The 20,712-nt window shown below is 31.2% G+C and overlaps 4 protein-coding genes across 6 annotated transcripts; 3 read left to right on the top strand and 1 right to left on the bottom strand.

The window, feature by feature from the left end:
- The first annotated feature begins 850 nt into the window (after positions 1-850).
- LOC105196361 lies at positions 851-3,973 on the top strand. The gene is made up of 3 exons (XM_011162275.3): positions 851-1,186; positions 2,567-2,893; positions 3,645-3,973. The coding sequence occupies exons 1-3, from the start codon at positions 860-862 to the stop codon at positions 3,846-3,848; spliced, it is 858 nt and encodes a 285-aa protein (XP_011160577.2). The 5' UTR covers positions 851-859; the 3' UTR covers positions 3,849-3,973.
- Positions 3,963-10,156, bottom strand: LOC105196360 (nuclear pore complex protein DDB_G0274915). Of its 2 annotated transcripts, none has more exons than XM_026132726.2 (5): positions 9,901-10,156; positions 6,422-7,402; positions 5,659-5,782; positions 4,786-4,942; positions 3,963-4,696 (listed from the first exon to the last, which is right to left on the bottom strand). In XM_026132726.2, exons 1-5 carry the CDS (start codon positions 9,986-9,988, stop codon positions 4,670-4,672), a joined length of 1,377 nt encoding a protein of 458 aa, XP_025988511.2. In that variant the 5' UTR covers positions 9,989-10,156; the 3' UTR covers positions 3,963-4,669. The 2 variants fall into 2 exon arrangements, with proteins under 2 accessions (XP_025988511.2, XP_025988510.2); XM_026132725.2 differs by having other exon boundaries at positions 3,963-4,639; positions 9,901-10,154.
- A 3,521-nt stretch (positions 10,157-13,677) lies between these two features.
- On the top strand, positions 13,678-15,540 carry LOC105196403. The gene is made up of 3 exons (XM_026132787.2): positions 13,678-13,889; positions 14,532-14,864; positions 14,963-15,540. The coding sequence occupies exons 1-3, from the start codon at positions 13,835-13,837 to the stop codon at positions 15,538-15,540; spliced, it is 966 nt and encodes a 321-aa protein (XP_025988572.2). The 5' UTR covers positions 13,678-13,834.
- Positions 15,541-17,756: 2,216 nt separating this feature from the next.
- Positions 17,757-19,859, top strand: LOC105196359. 2 transcript variants are annotated; one of them, XM_011162272.3, is made up of 4 exons: positions 17,757-17,833; positions 18,490-18,727; positions 18,918-19,237; positions 19,355-19,859. In XM_011162272.3, the coding sequence occupies exons 1-4, from the start codon at positions 17,776-17,778 to the stop codon at positions 19,669-19,671; spliced, it is 933 nt and encodes a 310-aa protein (XP_011160574.2). In that variant the 5' UTR covers positions 17,757-17,775; the 3' UTR covers positions 19,672-19,859. The 2 variants fall into 2 exon arrangements, with proteins under 2 accessions (XP_011160574.2, XP_025988571.2); XM_026132786.2 differs by having other exon boundaries at positions 17,761-17,833; positions 18,377-18,727.
- Positions 19,860-20,712: the final 853 nt, after the last annotated feature.

Here is a 20,712-nt window from a genome sequence, read left to right as displayed (position 1 = left end):
AGCGTCGTGATAATAGAAGAAGTTTACAAAAAAACCAATGATAGTGATCGGGGAGAGGACCGTCGTCAGTTTCGTAGAAGGGCTGAAAGGGGCAACGAGGGTTTTAATGAATCTCAATGAGGTCCTTGCGCTCCTTGTTTGCGCTGGGATTTAGACAAACAACGTTGAGGGTGACAGGATTCGAAATTACTTCAGCAGTGATGTGCTGGCTGCAATGGGTCATAACGGGGTGCATTTTAGAGCGAACACTTCGCTCATCGTAACAGGCGCGAGATAATGTCATTCAAGAGCATCGTACCCTCCGCTAAGCTATTCACGATGAATCATTATTATGGCGGCCTTTGTTCAGCGCGAAGGTAAATGTACTCTTCGAGAAGTAGAGGTTGTAATATGCATACATTACTTTCCCTTCTATTTGTCAGTGTTAATCACATATTGAAATTGCACACTTTGGAAATATATTGAAAAATAAATTAGTGACAATGGAACTAAAAAAAGATGTACATATATCTTGTTTTTTGGAACATGTAATCAATTAGCAATGTAAAATTTTTATTTGTCAAGTTCTATAATAATGATCTTATTTACATATAATGGTTCATTTATATTAGTACAAGTTTTTTATGTATCGAGAATTTATGAATCTTGCGATATCAATCTCAGGAAGCAATTAAAATCACTGGTCCGAATCCTTCGAGAAAGGTACATACTTACTTCTTCGAGTCCACCTTTGTTACGCTTTACGAGTTGGAGGCCATTGCAATTTTCTACAATAATGATTGTCATTACTATATATACGTCCGCTTTGAGTATTTATCCCTTCCTTGAAACAACATACATAGTGATATAAGTTTTTTTTATGAAAAATCAGTGTTCCCAGTGTATTCGGAAACAAACGATGAAAATGGAACCGAGAATAATTCTCGCAGGTTGTTTTGTGATCGTAATGTTAAATAATTTTGGGACGGGTATCAAAGTTTCGTCGAAAATCGATTTGGATTCTGACGAAAATGAAGAGACATTAGATAACTCGACTTTCGTCACAATTGTTAATCCAAAGAAATCTGCTAATCCGGACTCAAGCTTACGTGCGTCTAAATCATCGACATACGAGTACATCTTGCGTCATGGAAACGAGTTCATAAAAGCAAATGAGCCGAGAAAAAGAAGGATTTATCTATCACAGGTAAATAATAAAACAAAGTAATGGTCTCGTAAGTTACGAGTTAATATTTAGTTCCGTAAGCGATAAATGAGACAAATGCTGTAAAGTTAAATTTAATATTTTTGAGGATTCATAGCATATGAATCACTTAGATATTTGTGCATTATGATTATCGATTTTTCAATAAAAAATGCAATGTCACCAAGTAAGTGATTTCACAGTCTATGCATATTCATGAAAAATATTAAAAGAAATGTAATAGATTATATGTAATTAATAAAAAATAATTCTTAATAAAAATATTAAACTTAACTTCATCTTATGCTTACGTTTAATTTAAGCTAACGTTTAATTTAATGTTTAAATTTATGCTTTATATAAATTATGAAGTTATATCTAAATTAATAATTATCAATCAATTTTATTTTGCAAACAAGCAAGATAAAACTAAGAAATAATTTACTTCATTAACGAATTTCGGGAAATATGCAATTGAAATTGGTAGATCAGAATATTCATCTGAAATAATCTTCAAGTTGTATTAATATTAAATGTAATTATAGAATTAAACTCAATTTAAATTCAAAATTATAATTAAGATATTTAATTGAATTTAAATAGATAATTATTTTTCTCTATTGATTGCACAGTGTATTATTCGATTTTTAATTTTACGTACATCAAATATAGAACTGTTATTCACCTTTTAATTTTACGTATATCAAATATAGAACAATCAAATCAGTTACTTTGCAACTTCTTTTTAAATAAACAGTGATAAATATTTATGATAATATAACGCTTCAAATATTCCTAAAATTAAGGCAATTTCGTGTTAATTAATTTATATATTAAAGATTCATGCTATTGAAAATTCATCATTGTTGCTTGAAATTCTATCAAACATTACTAATAAATATTGGGACACTTATTATTAATACAATAATTTCATAAAATAAATAATTAACTATATTAAATTTATGAATTTTAAAATAATCGATAGTGCTGTTAGACAATTATAAAATTCAATCTTATTTTATTTTAATGTTCATCAATATTTATAATACTTAGGTAATGTTTGTTAAAGAGTCTTTAATGCTCTATTAAAGACTCTTACAGAGTTTTGATTAATCATAAAAATTATTTTATTTCTATCAAATGTTAAACCATTATTTTATATAGGAAAGAAAATTAATAGTTATTCAATATATTAGTATTGGAATTTTAACTAGGGCTGCCTCAATAAGGATATTCCACGTCTATGTTCATACTACTCAAATATGAGTGTGTAGTATAAACATAGATGTGGAATATCCTTATTGAGGCGGCCATAGTTAAAATCCTAATTAATTATTGGAGCTTTTATAAGATAATACGATGATTAATTGTATTTTTTTATAGGACGATTCAGCGAAACAGCCAAACATAATCAACAACATTGAAATTGTTATAAATAGTAATGACAGCACACCGAACGAAAATCCTTGCGAACATGGTGTATGTAACGTGTCCGTTTCCTCGAAATCGGATGAAAAAGGAAATATCATCACTGAAGTACATCTCAGCATTATGACGAAAGGCACTAAAGCAAAGCCAAAGATTGATGACGTACCAGTAATTAACGGTTTTCGGGGTGCCAATGAAGATTATAATAAGCAACCAAGTTTTCATCCAATAAATTCGCCACGTTCAATGCATACGCATTTACATCGTGACAATGTTCCACGGGTGACAAAATTTATTTATTTCATTATATTTAATGCCTGAAAGTTAATATTAGCAATTAAAGCTCACTTTCAATGTCCTATCATTTGCGTATAGATTTTAGGTAAAATCGAGGGGGAATTCACAACCCAAAATTTTGTACACCAATGCCGATTTTTGGCATTGCTGTAAAACACTGCCGACATTTTTGTACACTGCCGACAATGCTTATTGTTAGTCAATGCCTACAATGCCGTCAATCCTATATTAAAATTAAGGCAATGCCATGCAATTATGAACACTACCGCGTGCCCATTATCATACGCCAATGCCTGCACAAGAATTCTAAAGCTTTCCCGAAGTATTCAAAAATTTTTGTGCTCAACCCCATGATCGACTCTGAAGTGAGCTCACCACTCCCCAACCACTGACGACAATGCCGTCAATATTATAGGTCACTGCTTACTTTTTTCGGCAGTCCACTGCCGAAATTTTGTACACCAATGCCGGCTGTGAATTTCCCCTCGGGTAAAATTTTATTTATAACTTTATATATCATATATTTGAATATGTGTTGTATATATTTTATATATAATATATATGTGTATATTTTGTTTTTTAAAATGTTTTTATACAGCACATGAAATTATAAACAAAATTTTATCTTTTTAATAGTTTAACGCAAATTATATAGATCATCTAAAATAAATTTACAAAATTTCTCATGATATGTCAGAATATAAAAATTTTACTTTTCTTCTTCCACTTGTAATAGATTCAAACTAATTATCAGGGATACCAGCCCTGGTATGAACGAACTTTTCAACGACCACAAATGTATTGGAATGATCATTTTCGAGATCATGGTAACGATATGGGATTTTGGGGTAAAACATGGCGGCGAGATAAACCTATAGTAGATGATAAGATTGCACCGCCGCTTAGCAAGACCAAACCCAACGACAACACAAAATTATAAAATTATAAGGTATGAAATTGTATAGCGATGTAACTATTACTATTGTATACGAAATTATATTAAAGCGTGTTACTAAGAACAATTTAATTGTCACGTAATAAAATTAAAAAATCATTATAAAAGCATCAAGAGTTTAATTTATGTATTACATAGAAGATACAATAATATGAATATATTTAAGCAAGTAAACGTAATAATTAAATGCAAAAGAGTCATGTGTTCACTCGATATTGCTCGAATAGAACATGACACTAACCCAAAAAACCTTCTTAAAATTAAAAAATTTTTTTGTATTGCAAACGAATTTTGTTTGCAAACAGGTAAAAATTGTCGAGTTATTGACAATTACAGAAAATCATATAAAAGTCACAACTTTAATTTTACAAAAAGAATCTATTGGTTCTAAGAAACTTGAGTATTTGTGAGGTAATCTTAAGAAAATATTTGAGCCTGAGTTTCAATGTCTTAAGTTACAAACTTATTTTGTAACACGTAATAAATTTGAATTATAAAATTGCATCATTATTATTGTAACATTGTACATAGCACACAACATTTAATTAATGATTATAGAGATAGGCACGATTAAAAGTGTTATTTAATTAATCGTGCACAGTGCGGAAAGAAACTTTTCCATTATCATTAACGCCGGTAATCGACGACTTATGGTTAATCGGTCTGCCATCCGGCCCGGTCATGCTGGAGGAACTGGAACTAGCAAACACTCCAAAGCTATTACCCGATGGTGGAGGCAGTTCATCCGCGAATCTGGACTCTATTCCTGGAGAAGCCTATGACGGAGAGATCGCCGGTAATAAAGACTATAAGAAGACTGGAATCTGTGCGAACTGGATTGTGTGCAAAATGAAGCATATTATTGGACAATTTCTGTATTGCCTTTTTTATGCGATAACTCATTGAGAAACGTAAGACTCACGGGACTGATTTGGCCGCTTTGGAAACCACCGTATGGGCCTAAGCCAATACTGGCACTCGCAACCTGCGGTACGCCGCCACCGTAGCTCCCGCCGCCGTAATTTCCGCCACCGTAATTAGCGGCTTCATTGGCCAAACGGTTGTGGAATTCCATGTTGCTGTACAATACAAATTCCTGTTTACAATATGCTTTAGAAGTTCTTTAAATTTTGTAGAATAAAAAGTAACTCGAAAATTATATAAGATTAATTTTCATTCTATAGAAGTGAATTTTGACTTTTATTAAAGTGGCAAATCACAAGAACGTTGCACAAGCTTAAATTTTAATCTATTAAAGTAACGTTTCACTCTACGAGTTTTAAAGAAGATCTATATGAATAATGGCTTGCGGTTATATTTCAAAAGAATAGTTAAAAATATTGAAGGCGAATGTTTCTCCTTGATCTACATGAAGAAAAATTATGAGCGATTGTTAAAATAAAATGTAAAAAAAAACAGCAAATAATACTTACAATAATTACTCACAGAGATAATATATAAAATAAAAACTCTTCCAATTAGACAAAAGTTTTATTTTGAATTTAAAATAATTTGTTGATAAAATTAATAATATTCAATATATATATTTGTAAAAAAATTTTCTTAATATATTTGTTAATAAAAATCAAAAATTTATATTTAGAGATCAAAAGAATCTGTGGTAATTATGTAACAAATTTAAAAGAGTTTTTCGTGGTAAACGTTAAACTGTACTGAAAAAGAATAAATGTAAATGATTTCATAAATATCGGTTCAAGGAATTCCGGTCAAATTAACTGTACGCTGCGAAGCGTAAAGTTCTGTTATTTGCAACTTGTATTACTCGAAGACTTACGCCTGATGCTGCGCCTCGATCTGCGCCTGAATTTGTTTGATCATGTCAAAAGTGGGATCGTTAAAAGGATTATTAGGAAATTGTCCTGGGTAAAAGAATCCAGGTCCTGCGTTATACAACGGATCTGCGAAAAATAGAACATACGATAAGATTCTAGTAATGGCATGTCGCATAAAAATCATGCATATACATACATGCGATTACATTCACTTATAAATAAGTTTGCATAGACTATTTAAGTACAAGTACACCTAAATAAATAAATAAATAAATAGATATTTAAATGCACGCACATAAATAAATAAATAATTATTTTGATAAATAAATAAATAAATAAATATAAATATAAATATATATACACACATACACAAACATGAATATACATACATATGTATACATATGTATATAAATGTACAAATGTACGCACATAAATAAATAAATAAATAAATAAAGAAAGAAAGAAAGAAATAAACGTCGAAAATATTGTCATGACATTAGTCGTTTTACATAAAATACAATTTTGTTCGGCAGAGAATCATGCATTTAAAAAAAAATGTCAACGTGACATCGTTAAACAAATTTTGAGATACATAATTCTGATGTCTCTCCTTTGCCTTTGACATCCAATTGGCCTCATTCAATTGCCGATTTTTTACAAACACCAAGAAATGTCCAAACCACAGCATGCAATCCCAAGTCATTCATTATCCTTCAAAATCTTGAATCAGTCTTCGTCCTTCGATTTTTGGGCTCATGCTCGTACCTCCGCCGAAATTGTATCCAATCTGGTTTGGTGAGCTATCCTTGTTTGGTAAATTATCCTGGTTCGGTAAGTTATCTTGAAATCCTCCTCGACTTCCGAAAGATGGTGATCCCGTCGGTGATTCCATCGTGGGATATAATCCCGTCGGTGATCCTACTGTGGGATACATTCCCATTGGTGGTCCCATTGTGGGATATAATCCCGTTGGTGATTCCATCGTGGGAAATCCTCCCGTTGGATATCCCATTGTCGGATATGGATATCCAAAGCTTCCGGCGGATGCGCCCGCAGACGCAAATCCTGGCCCGTTGTTTGTACCAGTCCATGCATAATTCGGGTTATAAGCTGGTATAGAGTTGAATCCAGGATAACCAAAATAGGGATCGAAACTAGGACCATAACCACCAAAGCCGAATCCAGGAGCACCAAAGAATGGTCCGGGAGTTGGCGTTTTGTCGTCCGATGGTCCAGGTTTCTTAGTGGAGTCTTCGGATTCATCGGTATTTGAACGTGACAAAATGTCGTCCGGTTTCTTCGTCTCAGACGTCGGTGTCGTGGTTTCTGGACTTGTGCTAGATGTAGGTGTAGTGGATGGAGTTGTTGGAGTAGTTTCGGAAGTGGAAGTCGGAGTAGTCGGGGAAGATGTGGCCTCTGTGGTAGAGGTGGCCTCTGTGGTTGAAGTGGCTTCGGTGGATGATGTTGAAGGTGTGGTTGATGATGATTCTGTGGTTGATGATGATTCTGTAGTTGATGATGATTCTGTGGTTGATGATGATTCTGTGGTTGATGATGATTCTGTGGTTGATGATGATGTGGTCGATGATGAATCTGAAGTTGTGGAATCTGTGGAATCTGAGGAAGTCGTTGTAGTTGCTTGACTGGTAGTAGATTCGGTGGTACTCTCACCATTCGAATCGACTTCTCGCTTCAACCTGGACGCGGCGAAACTAGCCGACGGCCTGTCGACACGTAGTCCTCCATCTTTGAGAAAAAACGAAAAGAGAATAGCAATTTTTTATCGATTGTTGCTACTTGAGATGAAACTCGTATGGTTGATGATTCTCAGCTACTAGTTGAAATAGCATTGTTAGTTGGAACATGCTATGTGGTCATATCTCGGAATTCCATCACCAGAGACACGTAATAATGTACCACAATTGTTACTAGTCGCAATAATATAATTAAAATGTGAAAAACAATGCTTAATATAACAGATAATAGATGTGTTACTAATCATAACATTGCGTAAATAATAATGTTGAATAAAAATAATGTGATACTGAAATAATTAAAATAATGTACAACATATAACATTTTATAGCGACACTAACATTCAGAGGAAACAATATTAAAAAATCAGTGATATAAAATATACGACCATTGATATCCTGGTTCTTTAATCCAGAAATCTTAAGCTATTTAATGTAATACTAAAAATATATTAAATTATTTTTTTATCTTAATTTGCAAAAAAGTTGTAAATTAAGATAAAATTTGTAAACAAGTTGTATTTATCGCTTACTCATCTTCAGTTTAAACGTAAGTAAAAATTAATAATTTATTTATGCGCGATACGTGACATTAATCAAGCGATATTAAGTTTTATAGTCACATTAATTTGATAAGCCACGTTTTTTTTCGATAACATCATTGTGTTGGCAATAATGTTCGGAAAATAAATTGATTTTTGTGTAATATTTTTTATTTCGTTATTTTATCTTATGGATTAATATTGTATTTAAACACAATTATTAAAATTCTTTTAACTTACCTTTTTGTTCAATCATCTTATTATTACAAATACACACGCATTATATAAATTTTCATTTTATAACAGAAAATATATTGCACTAATAAATTCCTCTTGTTAAAACAGAAGAGACACATCTTATTAAGTTGTTAATTAGCGCCGTATATTTTATATATTTATCAACGTGATAGAAATAATCGTGTCATGCACGAGAGATTGCGAGAAGATATTGAAAAGAAAGTATCTTCTCATGAGTCAAGGTGAAGAACAAAATGAGGTCACGGTCTACGGGCGTCAAATTATCTTCGTTTGGCTAGCAGTTGTGTGAGCAGTTACGACTTACGCATGTGTTTATATGCGCAGAGAAGCATGCTGCATGGTTACACACGCGAACGTCAATCTTAGTTATCATGATTAAATATCGCTCACGCTTTAAAAATCGCAATAATTTAATGACGCGTAACATTAACGTTATAACAATTGATGTGACAATATTTTGAGATGCTTCATGAAAATGAAGCAATCAGCACAGATGGTTTTGTCAATTACATCGAAATTATTAATACATACATTGCATATTATTGTTTCTTTAAATTTTATCATACATCTTTATTTAAACATTATGATAATTACATGAATAAAACATTGAGAGTGACATAGCCAAGGCGTACGTATTAAATTTTTAATAAAAGCCAACATATAATCATAATGACTTGAATCTTATATAAAATTTAATATTTTTCCAAATAAAAGAAGTTAGTGTGATTGGAACTAATTTCAAAGAAGAGAGTAAGAAATTAAATGCAAATACATTGCTTCATGCAAATCAATACATTCTGTCATAAATCATAAGATTATCATAAATTATTGAAAAAAACTAACCTAACAATAAGTCACAGGAATGTCATTATGTATAAAGACTTTTGGCGAATATTTGTAGTAAAAAAGAATTAATGTCGTAAATAGAAGATTATCATCTCCATTTTTCAAAGTATCTCCTCTACAATCGTATAATTTCTGAATGTTTACGTGCAGAAAGAGAATAATAGCGGTCTGACGGCAGGCGTTCTTTCCGACGTTGATTAAAATCATGCAATCATTTATATATTCAGCGTTTTATCGAATTCGTCGTGGAATTTTGCCGCGTTTGCTAATCTCGCAATTATCCTGAAATTCCCGCGCATCGTCAGCTATTTCTGCTTAAATGCACGACGTTGTCGTTACATAATTTAACATTGACTTCAATTTTTATTAACCTTGATGTATGCAGCGATGTGCAATTTTTTTGAAATAATTTTATTTGGATAACAATTCACACCGCAGAATTAGCTCGAATTCATTTACATATTGCGTCACACATCAATTGCATGAAGCACTAAAGAGATTGTCCGATAAAAATAATTGAAGATGGAAGAAAAATAAAATGTTATTATTCATTTTAACTACGATGAATATATTGCTTCTTAGTACGTAATTTATATTACCACCTAGTTTTGATAAATGTTAGTACATTTGGCTGTAACAGCTAACATTTATAAAAAAAATTAAAAAGAGGGGAGATACTTTTACATACATCAATGATGAATTTGTAATTTGTGAGTCTTAATTGCGGAAAACAATTAATGTCAAAATATTTGAGATGTTTCAATGTATATCATGTTAGTAAACGAGTAAAAAAATTGTAACTTCACTCATGAATGAAAAATGGCTTTACTCAATCGCTACTCACTGTAAGGATAACCAAAGGGGGATCGGGCCTCCGTAAAGGATCCTAGGACAGCAACGAAAGCAACCAGCGCGAAGATCCTAATATCCATCTTTCAGATTGTATCGTCGATTAATTAGTTGAAGCAAGTCAACGCGGAAAAACCGAGAAATAATAATGCTTATATAAAATATTGTTTGTATATCACCACTTTATCGCGTAAAGACCGAATGATCCTGATGTTGTCGCAGTCTGCGAAAGAATGACTGACTCAGCTGGTGCCGCGATCATCTTATATAGCATTCACTTGTATCGACATTTCATTATCTCTTGGCACTTCCTTGCGATAGCGTGTTCGCGAAAATTTAAAAAGAAATTCTACGTCATTGATAAGCATAATTTCCCAGATACGTAATTTCTCAGACGTGTTCTAAAAAATTTATTTCTACAACAAGATTTTATTTGTTATTATTTTGATAAAAGTTCGCGAATAAAATAATTCCTCAATTTTATTATTATATCATTATATTATTAAATAATTACTCACAAAATTAATATAATTTTAAAATACTGAAGCAATTTCTTTTTGTTTTTTTTTCTTTTCGATATATCTTTCAATTAAATGGAATTAAAATTAAACTTAGGTATTTATAATAAACGAAACGGATTTTTTCCATCTTGTAGCTTGTATATTTGTAAAATCTAAAAAATTATAAAACATTTATTTATTTTTTTTAAATAACAATATTTCTCATTGACATGTTGAAATTTTAAATTGCAAATTTATTTAACAAATAAGATTGACTAATGACATTTATATTTTGTCGTGTCTATGATTCTTCCGCATTTCTTCAATTTGCTCCGTTTAATGTGAATTCTGCTTATCTTAATACAGAATGAAATCGGTCAGACCTTGACAAAGATCTTGATCTAAGTTATATCACGCTATCCTAATTTTTCTTAAACTGTTTTTCTTTGGGAAAACCACATGATTCTTTAACTTGCACAACGATAACCCTACGATAATAACAGCGTAGATAGGAAATAATCGTGGTGGAAACATTCTCTTCTTTATCGATGTCTAATTGTAAGATACACTCAATATTAAAATGGTACGTTAAACGTTGAGACTGGAAAAGAGTTTTCCATTGAGAAGACAAAGCGTTAACTATATAATTTTTTATTCATGCGAGCTTCTAGCGAGCGTTTACATTTGTGAGGCTCAAATTGTCTTTGTAGATAATTGCAGATAATTAGAAAAACAAAGTATTTTTCCGTAATGTTTGATTAATCATGTGTAAATGTGTATTTGTTTCATCGTTACATAGAGTACAGAGCATACGTTTGTTTTTTTTACGATGGATTTATGGATTACTTGATCGATATAACATATTTTTTCTGTAATTAGATTTTTCATAAATTCTTAACTTTTATTCGTTCTAACGACTTTCTAAACGATGTGCAACATGTTCCGCCTTGTAATATCTATCCGGAAAGATTTTAATTTCTAATTACGTATATCTCGGACGCTATTAATACCAATCAAAATGATCAATACGTTTTTCAATTTATTCCTTAGTACTTATGACTGAAAGGAATCACATTAGATAGTATCGAGACATAGACATTAAACATCGTAAAAAATATTTCCAATATGTATCTCTTTGAGATATAAGAATATTTCTCCGTGACCTATCACATTTCGTATAATCTGATTAACTTTAGCTTTCTTTAATTGAAAAATCCAATACCGTACCTACATCCATCGACATTAATCATCATTTTTTCAGTGGTCGATATTTCGATCAGTATCGTCATTAATAGCGACAGTTTGCGCGTAATTGTTTATAAATAATAATGGCCTGTCACTGAGACAATCGCGGCCGGTTTCCACATCCTGTTAGACTGATAATCGATCCAGGATAATCGCGATTACTCCGTCATTCTCTCTGGCCCCCTTAAACCCGCGCCTTAAGCTCGAGCGCGTATTTTCCAATCAATCGATCAGGATAATCCTACAAACGATTGATTATCGGTTAGTAGCTAACAAATTAGTACCCTCTCAGTTGCATTCGCGGAACTTCTATGCGCAGTAATGTCTCATTCAAACGAATTATGGCCAGCATGAGTAAAATGTTTTAACGCGGTGCACCGCCTTTTACCCACGATATTGTTGCTCGTTTAGTCACGGCGCGACATGACTCAAGAGCACGTATTCGTTAAATGAGCGATAAAAATATTCCATTCGGGTGAAAAATGGTGCAGCAGAGGAATGTTAACATTTTGTACGTTGTTTGTCGATATCTTCTCTACACATGTTGAGTCATGTCGTTCTGAGTTAATTTTTCTTACTTTTACAAGTATTAAAAAAGTTTTTAATAATTCTTTCATATATTGTCACGTTTCTAAAAAGTTTGTATAATTATTTAATAGAAAAAAAAGTATATAAATATTATAATTAATTTACAGAGCTCTTAGTTTTTAAAAAAAAAGAAATTTGCGAAATAAATTTGTTAAATTATGTGTAGAATATTAAAGAAACATTAATGTTAATATAGTGACAATATTATTCAGAGAAGTTTGCATTTTTATTTACATACCTGCATTAACGTATAAAAACTCATTTCTCTGCTGTGGAGCTATTTTATTTTCGAAAAAGATAAGAGAGCGTAGATAATTTTTTTTATTTATTTTTTAATAAAAGTGAAAATGTTAATTCTATAATAAAAATATGGTACCTCTATTATGAAGTAATTCTTGTTCGATTGATTTATAACCGCTTAATAGCATTTTAAAGCAAAAGAAAAACTCAGAATTAAATTTGTCTGGAACAGATATCATTAAAAACTGATAATAAATTACATAAATTAGAATCAACATAAGCTTTATCCAATAAATAAATCATCTCAGTTTATTCAAAGATGGAACAACCTTTATCTTTAGAATTTTATAGTTTCAGTTCTTGATGGTAAAAAAATTGTAATAGCCCAAAAATCTTTCACAGTTCCACTTGTGGCCTTGCTGGGTAAATATTTTTTTCTTTTTCAAGTAATCGAATGACGCGGTTGTTCGGGAAATACCCATCACGGAACTTGATTACCTTCTACGCAATAATCTGACAGCCGCTTGTTCGTTCCTGCCCGCCCCATTGTTTTCGAAAGTAAGATACCACGCTTCGTCTTCGAGCAAAGCAAGAGTATTCACTATGCCCAAGTGCGCACATATTTTGTATGTAGAACGTGTCTAATCTATTCAAAGTCAAAATTTATGCTAAAATTGATAATATATGATGTTTATGGCACGAAACATATTCGCAGAGAATTCAGAGAAATTTTATCTCATTAAATACCATCTTTCAATTAAAAAGTATCGATAAATAGATATTAAAAATATCTATTTATTTTCTAAACATGAAAATTATAAAGAACTTCTAATAAATTATTACACAATCTGACATGAGTCGATTCAACGTCAAAATCATCTTTTTTTTATAAACGGAACGTAAAATGTACAGTACATATGTTTGATAAACCGCAGATGAAGAGAAGCTAACCGATAAATGATCAATTACACGTATGACTATAATTAATTCTCGCGATTTATACAACGTGGGAATTTTTTAAAATCTAAGATTTTTACAAATTTTTAGGAATTCCGGTAAAAGTATGCTTATCATTTTTCGAACCATTAGTAATAATGCTTTGTTTTTTTATCGCGCGCACTTTTAAAGTAGAGTGCATTGTGCACATACACAAAAGTAATGATGAGTGAACCATTAGACTTGGGCAAATATCTATAACTGATATACATAATGAGATTTACACTAGCTTGAGTAGATTACAAGATTCATACGTTTTCCAGAACCTTATATAAGCTGGGAGTACCTAAGAAAGTTTAGTAAAATCAGCCGTGCTTATGTACCAGCTCTTGTGATTCGAAAAGTCCATCGAGTGAAACCATGAAATACTACGTATTGTTATTGATATTCGCCATTGCGTATCAAGGGGTAACAGGTAACAGCAGTGCATTTTGTTGTACTTTTCATATAAATATATCATACTACAATATATTAAATCAGTATAATATATTAAATCATTTTTGATATAATAATGTAAATTATTAAAAATTGTATCGCTGAAAATATGCAAAGCAAATTAATTTTCCACCGTTATAAAATGGTGAAACACTTAAAAATTTATATAGCTGTTTAAACGTTATTTGAACGATTGAAAATTTAAACATTTGTCTATTAATGTATAAAAGCAAAATATTCTAAGCAAGATAATTTACGTCGAAAAAACTTTGCTTGAATTTTTTGTACTTACGAGATATCAAGAATATTCTTATATCAAATGACATATTCTTTTAATGAATGAATATTGTATAAATCACATAATATTATAAACAGAATGTAAAACGTAGAATGCATATGTATTTTTGATGAACCAGATAAAAAAAAAACGCCAACGGATAAGTGATCAATTACGCATATGAATATAATTAATTCTCGACTATACTAATAAAGATTAAAATATCTAATAAAAATACAGAAATACCTTTAAGAATTTAGAGAAGGTTGTGTAATAAATTTTGTTTTTTATTTTCAAAGAAAATAAACATTATTAATATAAAATTAATACAAATATGTAATATAGGTTTTTCTCCAAGGAACCAAGTTTACCAATATGTCTCCAACCACCTGAAAGAACAGCCTCGCAAAAGAATTTATCCAATTGTAATCGAGAGTATAGACAGGAAAACTGAAAACCCGTTGTTTATACCCCCTATACCCAGCATTCCTTCTTCAGGTTTCTTCGCTTCACATGTCACAGTACCATATATGAAAGAATTAATAGAAATAGAAGATAAAAACAATAATGCAATTGAACAACAAAGGTTATTCGTAGAGAAACATACAGAGTTGTATATTGAAAAAGCTATCGAAGCGGTCGAGACCGTAGTCGGAATGGTACAAAAGGTTTACGAAGGTAAATTTTAGAAAATATATACACGTGTTTACAATAAAAATATATACCTATCCATTATACAAAGAAAACATAATAATTAAACATTTTCTTTATTGTAGAAGCAAAGAATTTTTTATATGGCATTAAGAATAAAAAAAAACCATCGGAATCTGAGAACAAGCCATCAGGCAATCAAACGGAAGCGAGTATACCTCAAACAACTCCCAGCTTCGACGAATCGTTGATTAATCAGCCAACTACGCCAGTTAAAATTAACAACAACAAAAAGAAGCCCCAAAATATTAAAGATTCAGTGACACCTGAGAGTACTACATCAAACATTGAAACGCAAGAAAATGTATCACCAACAGTCTCTACGCTGGACGAATCGACAGTCAATCAGCAAACTACGCCAGCTAAAATTGACAACAACAAAAAGAAGCCCGAAGATATTAAAGATTCAGTGACGTCTGAGAGTACTACATCAAGCACTGAAACGCAAGAAAATGTATCACCAACAGCCTCTACGCTGGACGAATCGACAGTCAATCAGCAATCTACACCAGATAAAAATAACGACAACAAAAAGCAGTCCGAAGATATTAAAGATTCAGTGACACCTGAGAGTACTACGTCAAGCAATGAGACGCAACTGAGAGTACTACGTCAAGCAATGAGACGCAAGAAAATCCTTTAACAATTTCTATAACAGTGGAGCAAGAGCCAGTCAAACAACAACCTACGGTAGTTGAAAATGATGACAACAAAAAGAAGTCCGAAAATACTGAAGATTAACTGACTGATTGACTGAATTGAGAGTACTGCATCAAGCAATAAAACACAAAAAAGTGAAACGCAAGAAAATCTATCACCTCTTTACATATTTTAAGTATCTTTTATTTTAAATAACTGAAATGTAAAAATCATATTCCAAAACTTTTTATATTTCAATGTTCGTATTTAGAAATGTTACTCAATTCTTTTTTAAATTAGTTTTGCAAATTGTATAACTAATTGTTTAGTTGCTAAGTTTCGTTTCTATTACATTTAATACGTGATCTTGTATTAATCAAATAATTCACATAATTATTGTATTCTTTTAGTTTTAAACATAATAAATACTTTGAAAATGAGCAAAATTTCTAACTTCAATAAGCAATGAAAGTCATGCCTTACTGTTATAATAGATTAAAAAATTATTATTCTAAATATGTTTGTGAAACTGGATACCAAAAACTTATACCTATTATACCTTAAATAAGATGTATGTTAAAGAATTTAAAAAGTTCATTCACCGTTGAGCATTGATCACTGAGAATTATAATTCTATTTCGCAACGATTCGCCTATAGATAAGTGCTTAAATAAACGCGTTCAGCATCTTAATATTGAATCTAAGTTTCTTGCGTGATTATTCAAAAAGGGCAGAGCGTGAAGGATATGTAATCTATTCTTCAATTTCTCAGTATTATATATCTATATATTCATAAGGCACACTTATTAACTGGAACTATATAATTGTTGTACTTCCTTTTTCCGAGATTGTTCTTGAGAAATTTTTAAAAGCTGAGATTTTTAGAAATTCCGATAAAAGTATACTTATCACTTTTTGAACCATTAAGTAGCAACGTTTCGTCTTTTTATCGCATTTTCATGGCAGAATCGTGCATATACAAAAGTAACGAAAAATGGATCATTATCCTAGGTCAAATATCTACAGCTGGTAGTGAGGTACAATATTAACTTTGATAATACAAAATTTATGTTTTCCTGATTTGTATATAAGTTGGAAGTACCTAAGAAAACCTAATAAAGTTTCTGTCTTGCAGAAGTGCTTGATATTATTAATAATATTTGCCATTGCGCAGTATCAAGGGGCAACAAGTAACAGCTAATATATTGCATTGCACTGTTCTGTAGCGTTATATTAGTATAATCAATTTTTGAATAAATTATGCAATATAAATAGTAATGGTAAATTAATTACTTTCCGTTTCAAAATACTTAAACAATAACAATATTAAATAAATAATTGTTTAAACATTATTTGAACATACAAAAATATAAATGAATGTTTATTAATGAATAAGCAAAATATACGCAAGATAATTTATGTCAAAGGAGACGGACTTCATTTGAATTTGCGCGTCCATAGGTAAAATATCCTTATATCAAATAATATATTCTTTTAATGAATAAATATTGTGTGAATCACACGTGTAACATCATAAAAAGAATTATAAACAGAAACGCAGGACGTAAGACACATATGCATTTTTGATAAACCGGAGATGAAGAGAATGCCGATAGATAAGTGATCAATTACGCAAATGAATATAAATAATTCTTGTGATTTATAGGATTGTATTGATAAATCAGAATAGTAATATATACGTTAATATTCCGCGAAAAATGATGAATAGGCATACCTTTCATTAATTATTAATTCTTTCTCTTTGAAATAAAAATACGAATGTTACTTGTTGTATTAAATATATGTAACTTAACAAATAAAAATTATGAGACACAAAGAAAAAAAAAGAAAATTATTTATATATAATTTCCCCTTTTCTCATTTTCAAAAAAAATATAAATTAATAAAAATATGTATTGTAGTGTAGGTTTCTGGAACAGTTTTGAAATCAGAATATCGCGTGATACGGACAACATTAAAAATATTATTAAAATTGTGATTATAACTCGTCCCTTGAGAAATGTACGCTAAATAATTCAAAAAGTTTATTGAACATTGGTGTCCGTTGGTCATTGAGAATTATAATTTTGTTTCGTGATTCGCGTCATCGCACAACGATTCATCTAAGGAGAATTGCTCAAGCGAACGCGTCCCGCATCTTAATAACGAATCTAAGGTCGTGCGTGGTTATTGAAAAAGGGCAGCTCGATGGCACGATCAAGTCAGAACGTTTTCAGACATGGCGAGCATCAGCAGCATTCTTTTATTAACGTTCGCACTGTCGTTTGTACAAGCAGGTGAGAGAAATATTTTTGGAAGATGATAAGTGTCACTGCACATAGGTTTTGAGAATGTCGATAAAAAAAAGAGTTTTTGTGATAAGTGCGAGTATGTTATACCGCGAGTGCCTCCAAAGATATTCTTTTTAAATCTATCGAGTGTGCTGTGATATAGTGCTTGTTTCGATATATTCATGGAATTTTTATAATCTTAATTTTATCCCATCCTTTATCTAGTCCTATTTTAATTTTATCTTGCGGATGGTGACAGTAACGTTTTAGTAAATTCTTAAAAACAGAAGAGTTATTGATATCATTATTTTTCTTATTTTGATGTTATGCTAGTGTAATATTCGTAAAATTTAATAAATTATTGTTGGCATAATTTAGTTTTAATAAATTGTGATGATTCGGTTTATTGAAAAATTTTAGATATAAAATAGAAATTATTCAGATTTATCTTTTATAACGCAATTATAAAATTACAAAGGGCTAATATCGTTTTTATTTTCGCAATAAATTTTTCTTTCATAAGTTTATTTAATTAGTTTTTAATTGTAGATATTGACCAATTAATGCAATTAACTGATGCAAGTATACAACTTGCTATCTACATGTAAGAATGCACTTTCTCCTGTCACCTCCTATTTCTACATGCTTGAACAAACGAATAGACGAACACGAGCGACGATGGAACACACCACCAAAACTAACACCCGAGTCGGTCGTCAAGATGTTAAACGACGAGGAACCACAGACACGTCTCCTTTCTCTCATCCCTCTCACGGCAACTGTCAGTTTAAATGCAGGAAATAACAATGCACACTCTGTCAGTCTGGGTGCGAGTCTCGATGGTGTTAGCCTTTCCAAAAGTAACAGTTACAGTCATCCTACGGGATATGGGATTGATGGGTGCGTATAAAATAATATAGTATATAATTTAAAATTCGCGTTTCTAAATTCAAAAGAGAAAAGCAAAATAATCAATAATATATATACTTTATGTTAAAAACACTTGTGTTTATTTTGATTATTAAATTCAGAGAACATTAGTTTAATGTTTTTTTCTCAATGGCGTATATAAAAGAGAGTTGCTTTTCAGATCTTCCGTTTCCGCAAGCAAATCGGAGACTATTTCTGCAGGATTATCAGGAATTTCTACCGCAGGCGCGGAAGCTTATAACAACGGTAACAATGTCAAGACAGAAAGCCATTCGTTTAGCTTTGGTCAAGCAACTGCAACTTCTTTCGGAGCGATCGAGAGTGGACAAGCGATTACCGGCGCTGCATCTTCCGTCGGGATTTCGCAATCCTCTACAACTAGTGGTAATCGTAGACAATTTTCGCAAGCTGCCGCCGTCAATACGCGATATCCCTGTAGGCCGACATGGAGCAACATTGGTCCAAACAATGGATACAATGGTGAGTGCAATTATCTATTACACATTTATTTTGCTATCGCTCAGTTTCGAATTACTAAGAAATTAATGACATTTATCGTGTCAAAATAGTAACGGAAGATTTAAAATGTCATTTTAGATCAACGTTTCAATCGACCAACATTGACTATTTCGAAACCGTGCGACGAAGCACGACCGACATTGAATATCTATGCGCCTGACACATTCAGACGAGAACAAAAGCCAACAATTAATATCTATAAATGGCAACCGAATCACAAAATTTCCCGACCAGATTTTATGATTCAACATCAGCTACGCGATTCTAGTAACGATCGAATTCATGGATCGACAAGTCTTCAGATCGAAAGTAAAAATTCTAAGCGAGAGTATTCTGACAGTGATTTAATTTCTGATCTCGCGCAAACTGTTGGCGAACTGTTTGATATTGTATGATGAGTTAAAGATAAAAAACGATTCGTATTTACAAAATTCTTTTTGTAGCAAATTAGATTTATTAAACAAATAGTTTCTTTTATTTATAGCAGCCAACTACTAAGTGATTGACCACATTTGTATCACTTTATTTCTTTTTTAATTTTTTTATCAATAATAGTTGTCAAATACGTATACGTTTTCTTTTTTATTGTTAAATTTAATTATACCTGGTTTCCATTTTTTCTTAAATACTTATTGCATTATCACTTACAAAAACGTGTACACATGGATGTACGTGATGTATAAATTTGTGAATAATTTCGCAGTGGGCTGAGTTTAAATTTATCGATTCGTTAAGCTCAAATGATTGCATGGAGGTCGTCCCTGCGAAATTGTAGGTCAAGATTGTAGTTCAAGATGAGTCAAGATATGATCTTGAACTCATCGCGACATCTCTGAAATAAGCGATGGCTGAATAACTTAGGGAATAATCGAAGTCTATCTTATCGACAATTTTAATCATCATCTTTAGCAATAATATCAACAGACGGTACGTGAGTTAGAATGATGGAAAGGAGTAAATTATAGATATTAAATATAATAATATATTGTTAATTAATTATTGAATATTAAAATTCGGTTTTTCTTAATTTTTTCAGTAAAAAAAATAAATAATCTTCTAAATTCGTCTTAGAAAAAAATAATGACTTTGACTGATAATAAATATATTGCAGAAATATTTTTCTAGTTAGCAATTTGTAACATTTATTTAAGAATTATTAAATATATCATTATTTTTTAATAATAACAAATATTTTTTGTAATAATAACAAATTTCTCATTTATGTCTGGAGTTGTTTATTAACGAGGGTAATTATTTGTTTAAGTTATCCTTTTGATTAATTACGATGACGTAACACGGTAATTTCTTTGGCTCATCGAAATGTACAAAGACAGCAATTAATCATGCACGGATTTTTAAAAATAGCACTTATCTTTCCATGAATTCGAATTCTCGGAAATGTTGCGCAAAGAAGGAACACTGCCATACATATAAAT

Source organism: Solenopsis invicta, chromosome 4, assembly GCF_016802725.1.
Source record: "Solenopsis invicta isolate M01_SB chromosome 4, UNIL_Sinv_3.0, whole genome shotgun sequence".
Classification (NCBI taxonomy): domain Eukaryota; kingdom Metazoa; phylum Arthropoda; class Insecta; order Hymenoptera; family Formicidae; genus Solenopsis; species Solenopsis invicta.
The sequence above is the reverse complement of the archived record's forward strand: the minus strand, read 5'-3'. Positions and strand labels throughout refer to the sequence as shown.